Raw genomic sequence first — 14,532 nt, forward strand, 5'->3', positions numbered from 1 at the left:
TTTTACCCTTCCAGGAGGCACAGGAGAGGCACTGACTTTTGTACCAAACTGTGACTACGTACTGCAGCACACGAGTAAACTGAAGAAACTAGGAGGGTGGGACCTTTGTTCCTGTTTACATTTTCATTCACTTTGGGGTGCAGGAAGATGGGGATAGTTTCCCTAAAACTCTGGCCGTAGAAATCAAAGAAATTATCGCAATTTTGTGTGAAATTAAAATCTTCTCAGCTGCTGCACCAGCCAGTTCAACACCTAGGGATGCTATCAGTAACTTAGGACTGCAGGCAACTACTCTGCTCTGAATCATTAGTTCCAGCCCATACAGCTTATTCCTGCCTCTTGTCTGTACAGCCCCCTAATTTCTGGAGTTGTGGGAGGAGCTGGGGTATGAGTGCAGGGAGCAGCTTATTGACCGCACTAGTCACTACACCCATTTGTGCAGAAAGCCTTCTCTGTGGGGCCTTCTCCAGCTCTCCTGCAAAATCCTGTTTCACCCCCTCAATGGAGCCAGAAGAGGCTCTGGCTGCTGCTCCTGCCCTTTCGCATCAACCCAGGAGGCACAGATGGTCAAGCAGGAGCTAGGCACCATGGCAAAGTAAGAAATAAAGGGAAAAAGTCTCCACACATCAAGTTCAAAGCTTTATAGTCACCATTCTGGTTAAACACAGTGGCTTGCTCTCAAAAAATTGTGTATGTTTGTATCTGCATGGGTAACATGCGTCTGTTACTTAGATGGTTTAAAATTCTTCTAATGTGTGGAAGCTTACATTCTAACAGAGGCATGGACTGCCTACTAGCAATTAGGTTGTTTTTCTTAGCTACTTTTTTTTTTTTTTCCTTTTTAATACTTCAGACACTAGGGCTATAGACCACAGGTTGAAACCATTGCCTTTGACCACTATTTGGACACTATTTGGAATACTACCAATGCCAAAATATCACACCATAATGGCAAAGGTAATGAAAAATTAAGGTGCGTTCTAAGGTAACAAACAACTGCAATTTCTCCGGAGCTAACATTCATATACGTGAAAAGATGAGTTGAAGAGGCTGCTAGAACATTACCTGCAATAAGGAGTGACTCCATTCTTGGAGGTGGCTGTGGTGGTTTAAAAAGTTTATTGATGTCCTCCTCGGGAAGAGGGGCTTCTCCTCGGCTTTGACGCTGTATATTTTCTTGCTGGCGTCTCTGCTGGTACTGAAAATAAAGCAACAGAAACAGAATGCAACAGGACTTCCAGAGCAACAAAAAGTTTTTCTTTTCAGATGCTCTTTACGTAACCAGCAAGTATGCTTTAAAAATTATACTTATTCAATGCAATTCAGTTTATTTCAAATAACACAAATGCAATTCACAGTTTATTTCAATTCACTGGTAACAAGCATTCCCCCCCCCCAAACCTGACACTTTAAATAAGCGAGGCACTGGAAAACTATGTGGTACTGAGGTGGTGGGGTTAATGTTTAAATTTTTTTCATAGAGATAAATACTGTATCCGATGGAAAGAATACAGCATGGTAGATAAAGGCCTCCCCATGCAAAAAGGGAAAACAAGGTTGGAATATGTAGGTAGGAGAAGCCATTGCCTCAAATAGTTATACAAACCAGAAATATTCAGTATTATAGCAGTTAAAGGTCAAAACAATATTAATGTGAAAGGGGAAGAGAACTTGATTAAACACGGTATTTTAAGCCAAAAATTATTAACTCTAAACTGAGAACAAAGTGGTGGCTGAAACAAAGCATAATTGTTCATTTCTCTTCTCCAGCTATTTAGATATTCTGCCACTTTGATCCCATTTCTTTGTGGGTTACCAGAGGATATACTAGAGTAGCAGTTTGTAGAAATTATTCAGCTATTTAAAAAAAGAGAGATTTGTTTTCAGTGCTTCCCTTTGCCATGTAGATTACTCAAACTTTATAAAAATTAAGGCAGAACATTTCTTCAGCTAATGGATAAACGTTTGTTCTTGCAGAAGTACATACATTCAAAAACACGTATGTGAGATTTCATACTGTATGTCACAGCCAGGAATTAGTTGTAAGATTGTCTATCGAAGCCCTCATATTCAACACACACACAAAAAAAACCTTTAAAATAAAGAGGCCAAAGACTACAGAGTGTTTTCTCTCACTTACTTAAATGTATCTGTGCATAAGAGTCTGAAAACAGTTCATACTTGGTGGCATACTCAAATGAAGTAATTTTTTTTCCAGTAGTAGTGACAAATACATGTTTTTGGACAATGTTAAAAATAAAATCTTAAATGCCCATATTTGTATGTGAATTGCATGTAGTTTCTTCTTTCTTTGCATTACCCCATTCACTTCTCAGCAGTCTGCCTATTATTCTCTATTGAAACGGCTTGCTCTTAATCACAATTGCTCCATTTTAAAAATGAAGTTAAGACCACTAACTATGCTGCAATGAGCCACTACTAAAGCAGCTATAGTTAGTAAAGAAATGAAGTGAGACACCATGGAACCCACTTTGCTTTTCAAAATAAATAGATCCCCTTGTTATTAACAAAAACCTTTGAAGTGGATGCCATCTTTCTATTCAAATTAGGCAGCAAAGGAAAATAAATCTTCTGAAGATAACATGCACAAAGCTTCTATGTCCTCAGGAATTACAAAGTCAGGAGAGACCACTGATCATGTGCTGCTTCCCTAAAGTACTCCCTGTTCAAGCTATGCTTTACTTAAATGAAAAAAGCCAATTTTGATTTTAAAATAGTCAGTGATTAAGCATTTCACTTGAACCACAGGTGCTCTTTTTAATAATTAGCTACTTTGTGTAGCAATACTTGCAGTATTTTATCTTTAAAGTGGCCTGGCCCATTTTCAGTTGGCCAGTATTGAATCTTGTCATATCTCTGTCTGCTAGATTAAAAAGTTCAAATTTATTTTTCATGCAGGTACTTCCTGAGTAAGCAAGTCACTCATTAACTTAATTTATCACATGAAGTGAATTGTGTTCACTAAGACCTGCTTTCCAGACTTTTAAATCATTCTCCTAGTGCTTTTTTTCCAATTTACCAGCATTCTTCTATAACTAGACACAGTATTGTTTTATCAAATGCAGCAACAGCAAATAAAGTAATACCACCTCCAAATCACAGATCGGTTGAGGTTGGAAGGGACCTCTGGAGGTCACTTTGTCCAACCCCTCTGCTCAAGCATGGCCACCTACAGCCCGTCTCCAAACTCAGTATTCTGTAATCAGACTGCTTTGGATTTTGAAGAGGCCCTTTAACATTAGGCATTAAAAGTCAGCATCACCTGATCAGTATCACTGTCTACTGATACAAAACAAAAATAAATGTCATTTCTGATCAGAGAACAGTCCACTGCCTTTTAAATACGTACTATGTTTCTTTATTTCTAGATGCATGACTACATGTGATGATATTAAAACATGGTTTGTTTTGGAACAATTCACTTGTAGTTTCAGCTCTTTCATTTACTAAACCTCTAATCCCTGTGTCCACAGCATATTTATCAATGACTTTGGGTTATCATAAATCACTAACAAACATGTAAAATAGCAAAGAAAGACCAATCCACACTACATGTCAGCAGAAGTGAACCCATTTTATAATTCCCCACTGACTAGCGCATTTTATAAATCTACTTAATGGATATGTTTCAGCAAGAATTTTATCTTGCTTAGATCCAAGTTCATCTGTCTTAGATAACACTACCCAAAGTGTATTTTGTGAAAAATAAAAAAAATCCTCTCATTCATGTTTTCCATGAGGTTTTACCAACCTGGTGTTTCTGCTGCTGCTGTTTGCTTACGTTCCTCAGGTAGGTATTGTATTTAACAATGTCTTGGCTCATCTCATCCACTCTGTCCATCAGCAGCTGCAGACTCTTCCCTAGGTGATTACTGAAATACAAGAAACATTCATGAAAGATTGAATTTATTAAAAAAAAAAATTAAAATTCATTTCAAGTTACTTGACCAGCATTTCTGCACTAATGGCACAGTTTGCAAATTTTTAAGTTCCTGGTTATGTTTGTTCATGTATTTATTTGATGATACTTTACATGGCATCTCCTCCTCTAGCATCTTTGCCACATTGCAAATACCATATTTAAGTGTTTTGGGTTTTGCAGGGAACCTTACAGTTATGAAAAAAACCAATGCCTTGTGTGAATTTACTGATATTACAGATGCAGGTCAAACATTTAAAAGAAAAAGTCTAATGCATTTGTGACATGCAACCCTGAACAATGTTCCAGGAGATGTGTTCAAAGAGTTTGGTTTCAAGTTACTGCTAGCTTTTTCACGAATATTTAACGATCCCTCTGAAGGGATCGTTAAATATTCTTCAGAACTCCATCTCATTTACTACTCTATCAAACCACGCCTGGAAGTTCAGCAGACATCGCTTGATCTTAGCTGTTGAGAGGGAGTGTTGCGTCCAGTCCAGCCAGCTCCACATTCCATACCATAGGCAACATGGAAGCAGCTAGGCTGGGCGCGTCCAGTTCCAGTTATGCGATCTACTGCCTTGGCCAGACAAATGCAGTCTGTTAAACAACTTTTATTGTAACCATTTTTAGCAATGGATTCAGTATTTTGCAGGAGTGTTCAACTTAAGGTATAGCTTCCAAGTTAAAGTTTTGGAAGTTTTTAGGTTGGTGCCCATGGAGACAGTATTCATCCTAAATTGTGTTTACAGGGTAGTACAGTAAAAGAAGGTACTTACTGCTCTCTATTGATCCCTTTGATCAGAAGCTAGTTTGTTGGCTCTAATCTAAGACTTACCCAGTCCTACTTGGCTGAAGACCAATGACTCAAAAAGCTAAACTGCATCCTTCTCCTCCTCAACTGAAATCCACTACTATTCATGAGAGTTTCTTTCAAATAAAAAGTTTGGTGCACTTCTATGTCAGAATCATATCCTTCAGCCACTGCTCCCCCATGCTAACTGAGATTCTTCCTGACTTTTACAATGCATTCCCACCATGCTACAGCCTATGGACTGGGGAAACTAACTGGAAGAGACAGGCATAAAGTGAAAAGAGAACCACCTACGTAATACTACACACATCGCTTTTTAAGTATAAATTATTCCCCAAATCCATAGAACTCGTAGCCGGAGACAGAAGCTAGTAATGAACTGAGGCACTAGAGGATACCTGCTGAGAATGTAGCTAAAGACATCCTTATCTCTGATAGATACTAGGACAGCTATTTCACTAGCTGAGCTGCCTGCTCGCTGAACAAAAGGCTGTATCAGTAACTTCAGACCACAATTTATTTACAAGCCAGAGTTTTAAATCTCAGTTGCGTACAGAGGCAGATGGTTAGGAGGACTTCAGCTACACAGCAGCAAGAAAGGCGCCACTATAATAATTATTTTTAAACTTCTTGGGGTTTTTTTGGTTGAACATTTCAAGCACATGATATTTAGAACTGTGGAATATTGCCATGGCTAGGGGTGTGCATATTTTCAGGTTTTTATAGAGTTTATATTAGAGTTAGTGTTAGAACTGGATATTATCAGAAATGCCTATGTAGGTACACACTAATAGCCTTGTAGGGTATGTGGACATCGGGAATACATAATTATTTTACAGATAGTGTCCAAATGAAATATAGCTGGTTACAAAGAATGATTTTATGTGAATCTCTTTGGGACCAGCTTAGTACCGCAGAATACAGAAACAGAGAGTTATTGTTAGAAGTTGCAGTAATATAGTGTTTGCTCTCATTGCCAGGGAAACAAAAAGCTAAAAACAGATAACTTAAACAGATGTGAACTGAGACATGAAGTGATAAGTATGCTGCAAATACGGGACCAGCTCTTTCCTCAGGTCTCATGTGGTTGATACCCTTTTTTGCTCCATCTCTTAAAAAAAAAATAGAAACACGAATAGGAGGTAATTTGGAAAAATGTATATATACCATGTTTAAGCAAGCTTTATTCAGCTGAAATTTATTCTGGTGAGATTTAGGAAGTTAAATCGCATTGCTCTAGCATAAGACTCATCATATACTTACTTAGCCCAAAGGCTCTTTTAGGCACCCTCCTTACCTTGTGCACTCCCCTACAGCAGCTCTCAAAGATCACACTGCTAGGTACCTAAATGCCCCCTACACATCAATGCGACTAAAAAAAAAATTTTTTTTTTTTTTTTTTTAAAAAAAAGGTGGGGGCGTGCCAGTAAATGCTGCTCACATCCCCATCAAGACTCACTTTCCTACAAGGCTCTGTGATAGTCAAATGTAGACAACATGAAGCTCAGCACTTGCATCTGTTGTTGTTCTGAGGGCATTGGTAATAAAGAAACTGCATTTTTAATAGAGGCATTTCAGTTAGCTGATTCAGCAAGAGAGTCAATTAAATCAAGTTTACATTTAGATTAGTGAGTAGCGTAGACCAACAGGAACAGATCATAGAATCATAGAATGCTTTGGGTTGGAAGGGACCTTGAGAGATCATCGAGCCCAACCCCCCCTGCAGTAAGCAGGGATTGAACCTGTGAACTTGGTGTTATTAGCACCATGCTCTAACCAACTGAGCTAAGATCTAGAAAGCAAAACCAGCTGGTGCAGAGAAACTAATGTCCACGCTACATGTGTTTCGGGGGGGGTTCTTATCACTAGTTCTGATGTGGTCCAGTGATTTGAAAGCCCATTAATGGCTGAAGCACAGTAGGTATCCTCCTAAAGCCTACTTTCAGTTTAGTTTCATCTGAAACAAGTCAGGTCTGAGTGTCCCATCACCCGGTGGTGATAATCTGAGCACACTCTTGAATTAAACTAAAAGAGATAGCTCCACCTTAAGACAGCACCAGGAGACCACCACACCTCAGGTACCAGTGAATCTTCGTGGGAGAGAAACATCAGCTGGAGAATTGCTATCATACTGAGCATCAGAAAGTCCACACATGGGGACTCTCTTGTTCTTTGGGGAGAAATATAGATAATAAAAGGGGAAAAAACAGAATGGAACTTCTCCTGCAGTTAGGAGGGTCAAAAAATATCTGTCATGTGGATTCTTACATGTCTAATGAAGAAATAACCTAATGTGAGAGCACTCCTTCACCAGAATTGTTATTAGGATCACTCACCTGTAGTGAGTGACCTGTAAAACTTCCAGAAATTTAGTATTTGAGACTTACTGTGTAGCTTGGATGACATCACCAAAAATGCCAAAAAAGAACAAACATATACAGTCAAAGGGAAACTGTCAAAGTTTGTTTAGAAAAAAAACAGACTAGAAAGTATAGCCTGCAAAGCAATTTCTCATGCTGTGCATCTTTTCTGTAACAGCCTTACTCTTGATGGCGTATAATCCTTCACCCAAAAGGGCAAATATGAAATCAAGTCCTTGACACATGGATTACTTCCGATTCCTTGTTTAATAATTATCAAATACAAAGGTCAAATAATTCTCAGGGCGAGAAGTAGAAACCTGTGAATAGAGTAGCCTAATCTGCAGATAACAATTATGGTCCTTTCTGTCTTGTTCTTCCCACTGGTGAGCCTTGCATTTGGCGGTGGTATGGTCTAGCATCCACAGAAGGAGAAAGCAACAACTATACATTAACTAAACTCACGAATCACTCACTACACGAGGCCATCCTGTTAGAATACGGATCTGGCTAAGAGACCCACATGCAAGCCTCCCTCTTTCTGAGGGAACGCTCATACCACCAGGGCCTCCCTTGGCAGATATATTTTAAGGAGAGCAAAGGTGCAGTTTGCTGTTGCCAGCAAAGCCAGTTTAAGAGGTTCCAGCACCAGCATCTTCCTGCCTCTCCCTCCCCCTTTGCCCAAGGATTACAGCACTCTCCGCTGTATGGATTCAGCTGTTTGCGTGGGCACATTTCAAACTCTTTCAGTGAAATAGTCTACTGTAAATGCAAAAACACCCTCTGTTGGGGTTTCTTTTTTTTTTTTTTTTGGGAGGCTGAGGGAAAGGCTGGAAGGGAAGAGTGGCAGCCTGACTTTTTCCACCAGACTATTCCACAAAGCTATTTGTACAGCCATATTCTGAAACAGATGAGGGAATAAAAATCTTTGAGGGTGGGAGGGGTGTAGAGATGAAATGGGGGTAGTGGGGAGGAATGATGCAAGCAGCTGGGGCTGGAACCTCAAACTGGCTCCGCTTCTGTAGGATTCATAATGGGGAACTACACATGAAGCCCACATTTACTTCAGCATCTTTAATCAGGACAGGACTCCAGACACACGCTCGCTAAAGGTCTGAAATACCCAAAATGCAGCCTCGAGTTAGACACCAAAGCTTCAAAGAAAGGCAGCAATTCACATCGTTCTCAGCTTCCTGTGTCCTGCTCATTAGTTTTAACTGTCTCTGCATGCAGCTCGTGGGCCTCAGCTTGCACTTTTGGAGAAGCCCACCTACGTACGCTGGCCCAGGAGGGAGCAGAGGCGCCCAGCCTCTGAGACCTGAAGGACTATGCTGTACCCAGGTGTCTAATTTTGGGGGTATAACAATTCTGAAGCTGGAGGTGTCCAAGAAACGTGGTCCCCTAAACTTGCCTACCATCACTGTAAATGGATCCCCTCACTTCATTTCATTTTGCTTGCACCCTGGCTAAGGAAGATGAGAAAAGGGAGCAGCAAAAGCAAGCGTAAGAAAATGCTGTATCGGCTGCCCCATTTTTCCACTTTCCATCAGGTCTACTGAAGCCCCTCTCAGAGTCACTGTTTTTTGGGAAAGATAGCCACCCTGTGCAGTGTTTCTTCTCGTGGTGGGAACAGCTTTGGGTGGATTAGAGAGGTACTGCTGGGCAAAGCACATCTTTTTGATTAAATATTTCTAAGGAACGTTGCCACTGCTTAGCAGAACTTGTTTACATCTCAGCATTTCAGCCTGAGTTCAGCCTGGGATCTTTTTAAGAGGATTTTGTTTGAATGAGATATGTAAGTCAGGAGTCTTGAGCTCCATTCCCTTTTCTACTCTGACTTTGATGTGTGCCTTTGGGCAACACATTTACCCTCTCTGTGTCAGCTTCCCCCATCTGCAAATTAGAGATTTTCATAATTATCTTAATAATCCGTTAAGCACATTGAGATTTTTGAATAAGCAGTACAATGTATAAAGGTTAATATTGTTTTCGAAAGCCAAAGTAACCCTCCTTATGTCACTTTTGCAAAAATACTGCATCTGATGTTTGAAAAATGTATCTGCCAAGTAGATGTTATTGCAGTAAATGTTCAGCACATGTTTGCTTCTACTGACGCACACTATTAGAAAAATTGCTTGAGACAAATTGAGATATTATAGAACAACCCTATTATGAAGCTAGACCACAAAAAAGCTTTTTTTAATTTAAACTAGATCATCAATAGAATAGGGAAGAGATGGATGAGAATGGGAAAGTTGGTTGTAATTATTTCTCTGAAGATCTGGAACATTATCTGACAGGATTTTAATTCTTGAGTCTCTATCAAAAGACTGGCAGTACTCCAAGGTCTTCAAGACATTTTGGTCCTTAAGGGTAGCAGGAGGATAACAGTTTGAGCAAAAGGCCTTTACTTGCTATTACTTGCTAGCCTTGTGCTATTCTGCCTTCAACTGCTTTCCCTAGAATATTCCAGTCAATTCAGATTTCACAAGAGAAACACAGATTTATGCCCAAAAAAGTAAACTACTCTATACAATTATCACAAATGTACTTCAAAAGGAGAAAGATATTAAGGTGCAGACAAAGTACCTCAAATAGGTACAGCTTCAAACTCAGACAAGGTGGGTGGCTGAACATGTAAGAATCTTGATGAAACAAACTCTCCAGAGGAGAAGAACTACAGGTAAATAATTTCATTGCCAAAACCATTGCTTCAGAAGATTAAAAAAAAGGTTCAGGGATGCTCTCAAAGGACAAAAAGAAACCCCCAAAACCACCCTCCACCTCCCAAGCCCCCCAAAAAGTACTTACAGTTATTGCCAACTAATTCTACAATAGCTAAGTTAAGTGAGGAGGACATACACCAAAATTAGAAGTTGATACCCAAGATGTTTTAGCCACAACTATTCAAAGACAAAAATAAGGAAATGCAAAATGAAAATAAAACTCCAGAATAGTGGGGGTTTGAACTCCCCTACTTCAGGCAATATATTCTTTGACAGAGTAATCTTAGTTGTTGAATTCAAGTAAAAACTAGTTACATATTTCAGCAGGCAATATAAGTCACCTTACCTTGAATAAATGAGCATTAAAATGTTTTAATTTGCCAGCTGAGTTATACCAATGTAAGATATCACTGAATGTAACCTGCCTAGTAACTAAAAGCAGCTATCAAATATTAAAAAAACCAAAACACACATACAGAAACCTGCAAATAAACCCACTCGGGTAATTTCCAAAACTTTACTTTGCTTCAAACAAAACTAAGCACCTTAAGTTCCTCAAACAGGCCAGGTGAGCCAGCAGAATGCTGCCAGGAAAGTCAGTTCAGGAGACATAATTCAGAAATACCTCTCAAAACTGTTCAATCTGTTGAATTAATTTCCCATTAGTGGGAAATTCTAGACTTCAATAGGCTCAAAAAATTGCTGCCAGTATATAGGATAGTAACTGTGGCAGTTCAAAGAAACACACTTAATTGAAAAGGCACTTCTAACCAGGTTTATCAAGAATCCAGCTCCACCTGTGTCACTATCAAGAACACTGCTGCACTGCTCCAAGAAAACACCCGTCGAAAAGAAACTTTGATTCACTAAGACAAAAGTGCTGCTTTTTTCCTGTTGTGAACGATTCCTGAACGCAAATGATGGAGTTTCGTTTTTCTTTGGGGCTTATGTTTTTCTTGTTCACTCCTCATTTACTGATGTGAGGACCGACACAAAAGCCTGTCTTGCACCAGGCTATTAACACCATCATTCCAGAAAGGAAACTAATTTGTACAGTTCTTATCTTTTATCTTGAGTCAGTGCAATGGTACAGAACAGTTAATACTTATTTCCATTTCCAGAATTGTATCGTGTGACTAGCAGCAGCCCGTGCTAGGATTCAGGGTGCTGGGTAATCCCAACCCTTTTTACCAGGAGCAAACCCATAGAAATAATCAAGGGCAGTGCTGTCAGGTCACCTGGAAACCTGCTGTATCTGCAGAACAGTCCTCCTTTTCACAGTAAAGTGGTAACGCTTATGAGGAATCACTGTCATCTCCTACATCCAGTGCCCACCCTCTCCTCAGACGGTAAAAGCTTTGTGATCTTTGACCAAGGAAAGAGCCTGACAGAAAGCCTGCAAAGTCAAGCAGATGGAACATCTTGGCAAAAATTCTTCACTTTGTTAATTCCAAGGTGCAAAGTCACAACTTTACTGGACAAAATTATTGACTAAGGGTCTCTTGCGACATTTGTAAATTCCCTGGCAGAGTTCAACCCTGTACCTGTTCTCTCTTGACCAATTTCTCTAAAAGCTATCAGATCCCTCAATACATCCACATAAGCTCAAGTAAAGAAAATAGAGTGGAAAATTTCTGCTAACTCAGGCAACATATGGACCACTAGCAATAAGGATCCATTAACAAGAGCCCTACATGATGGGGGTGGGGAGGGGAGTGCAGGGGAGAGGCCACTAGTATTCAACTAACTTGGTTGTGAGAGCCAGAGGGGATCAGAGTCTTGGCAGACAATGCCTTGACATAAAAAGAAAGTGTTACACCCCAAAAACCTATCAGTGAATACATCCCAATTTCTACATGCAACAAGATACTACATCATTTTGTGCATTTGGTTATTTTGGTCAGCCCAAATAATAATCCAGTTAAATGTACTGTGTTGTGTAAGATTTAAGCACCACCAAATTTCTGATCATACTGCTAGAGGTCATGCCTACTCTGTTATCATAAATGTATTTTCAGGGCAAAGTGCTACAAGAACAAAAAGTTATTCTTAGACAAAGTTATGAGAAGAACATTCTAGAAACTCTTAAACAATTTCTGACATCATGAATGCTGGCTGTCATAACGATCAGTCTGAGCTTTTTTGCCAGCTTCTCAGACAGAGGCTTTATTGTTTTATTTTATTTTCAAACGCATCCTGCTACCAAAGTAGAACAAATGCGATTTATTTTTAATTAAAATAATTTCTAGAATTTCTTAAGGAATATTTAACAAAACCAATTTTTATTTTCAGATCTAGTTGTCTGAATTTTCTGAATGCCAGTATTTTCTTGAAGAAATATACGCTACTGAAAAGATTACACACTTCAAGCAGTACAGGTATATGCGGATTACAGACTGAATTTAGTCCTTGAATCGAATCCTATAGTTTTACCATGCAGTTTTTCCTTCAGCAAAAGAACATGAAGGGTAAAGCCTTAACCCTATTAAAAGTCAAGGCAAAGCTTCCATGGACTGTAATGAGACTGGGATTTCACCCAAGGTGTTAAACTGTGGTTTGGGAAAGCGAATAAAAATACATCCATTATTTTAACAAGTACTTACCTGCTAGCCAGACTGAGCAATTCATGTCTATCGGCTACTGCGGATTTCTTTTCCAGTTCCCACAACATCACATTGATCAGGTATGAATTCTTAATTACAATGGGCACTTCTTCAAACATGTTTTCATAAGCAATATTTGCTTTTTTCAAGCTGTGAAAAAAATTTAAAAAATATTTATTAATGTAACCAGTAACTCTCTTGTTCTTTTTGTTGAATTGTTGCTCCAACAACAACTGGGAATTTCGTAAAAACTCTTGATTTTCATAGTTCCGCAATCAAACAAGAGTCAAGTTTTGGTAAGAGAGCATTTGCATGGCAAAACCTCATGTTTACAAAGACTAGGAAAAGCTGCTGTAGGAAAAACTCTCAGAAGTCAACCAGCCGCTTTGCTTGCTAATACATTACTTACATGAAAAAGCCTCCAGCAAAAGACTGTACTGACAGGATTAACTCTGCCCCTTCCAAAATATTTTACTGATTTCCCTGCCATCAGGGTTTCTTAAATAGAGGTGAACAGTTATTTACCACGACGCTGAAACACCTTTAAAATCATAACTACTACAATGAAAAACAATTTCCCCAATAACTGAATAATTATAATTTTTACTGACCAAAAATGAGATTGACAAAATAGCGTGTGTTTGAGAATAATTAAATTCCATGGTGGATATTAAAATATAAATTTCCAATGTATATTTTTTTTGCAATATACATATAAAAACTATTGTTATTGCTTTATAATAAAGTATACTAATACCTTTCATAAAATCTGGAAATAAAGGCATGATCTCTAAGTTTCTGAGGAAATACATCCTTAACTTCTTTGTATGCATATTGAATTTTGGAATAAAAACTTTTGCTTTTTGCCTTCCCTGCCCCCCCCCGCCTTTTTTTTGACTAAGCACAGGTTTGCTCATCATGGAATTGTTACGTTTAGACACCAAGCAATGAAATGGTTCCATTTTTCCTCAACAAAGAAAGTTTAACAAGTGCTTGTGCTTTTGCTGTTGAACACCAACCTGTTTGAGGAAAAAGATGACAGCTAAGGCCTACATCTATTACAAGTGGCTAATCTTTTGAAACAGAGTAATTATCCCACTTTACTCCAGAAGACTGTGTCCACATGGGGGAGTTAATTTGGAGTAAATACAGAAGAATCGCTATTCCAGAATACCTGTTCAATTTTCCTTCTGGAAAAAAAACAGATTAAAGACAGACTAGCTATTTCCTCTTCTCCATTTCTTTTTTTATATTTTTGACTCTGTTCCCAGATACAGCTATCTTCACCATGGTCCTCACAGCCAGCCCACTGACCATATCCAAAATCAGTCCAAGTTACACCACTTCAGCCCTTTTTTAGGTGCCCAAAGACAGACTTTCATGCCTTCTCAGCCCACTGTATCAGTGCACGTCTATCGCTACCCATATAAATCCAGTTTCCCCAGGACGCACTATTACATACGAATTTAAAATACAGTATTTCATCATCCTCTGTACCCCCTGCCTCCCAAATAATCCAGCAAAACCTATGAGAAAACATTCTTTTAAGTTACTTACGCTTCTGGAGAGAAGTCTTTTTCTTTGCAAACTTCCATCAGTTTGGGAGTCAGCCTATACGCCTTTAGTGACAAAGACCCTTGGGCAGTCTTAATGGGATCTATAAATAAAAATGGAGCAAGCATATTATTACTAACCCCAGATTGCCTTTTTTTAAAAAAATATCTGAATGACATAAACAGGAGGAAAATGAGTAGTCATATTAAAAAAAAAATTTAAGACAACCAACACAGAAGAGACACTATAGCGGAAGTAAACCTATTGTACTGAAATGTAAAATACATCCAGCTATATACGGTGCAGCTAATTAATAAGCTTAACTTGGAAAACATGGAGGGATCTAGACCCATTCTACTCACAACATTATTTCCCCATTAAAGGTCTAAATTCACATTTTCTTTTCCATATGAACTATCCACAGAACTTATGTAAGAGCTACCTCATTTAAATAAAGATTTTTCCCTCCAGTCATTATGCAGTAAATTAAAATATTCATTGAACTACATTTTATACAAAAAAATTTGTAATCTTG

General features: G+C 38.7%; 1 protein-coding gene across 1 annotated transcript in view; it reads right to left on the reverse strand.

Moving 5' to 3' along the window:
• The window catches only part of EIF3H (eukaryotic translation initiation factor 3 subunit H), an 89,857-nt gene that overhangs the window by 1,650 nt on the left and 73,675 nt on the right, over positions 1-14,532 (reverse strand). The window contains exons 4-7 of the mRNA XM_075705542.1: positions 14,001-14,100; positions 12,444-12,593; positions 3,773-3,893; positions 1,066-1,198 (exon numbers count right to left, since the gene is read on the reverse strand). Coding sequence (XP_075561657.1) covers positions 1,066-1,198; positions 3,773-3,893; positions 12,444-12,593; positions 14,001-14,100 — 504 coding nt within the window. The remainder of the gene's footprint in view (positions 1-1,065; positions 1,199-3,772; positions 3,894-12,443; positions 12,594-14,000; positions 14,101-14,532) is intronic.

The sequence above is a fragment of the Pelecanus crispus genome, chromosome 2, assembly GCF_030463565.1.
Source record: "Pelecanus crispus isolate bPelCri1 chromosome 2, bPelCri1.pri, whole genome shotgun sequence".
NCBI classification, from domain to species: Eukaryota; Metazoa; Chordata; class Aves; order Pelecaniformes; family Pelecanidae; genus Pelecanus; species Pelecanus crispus.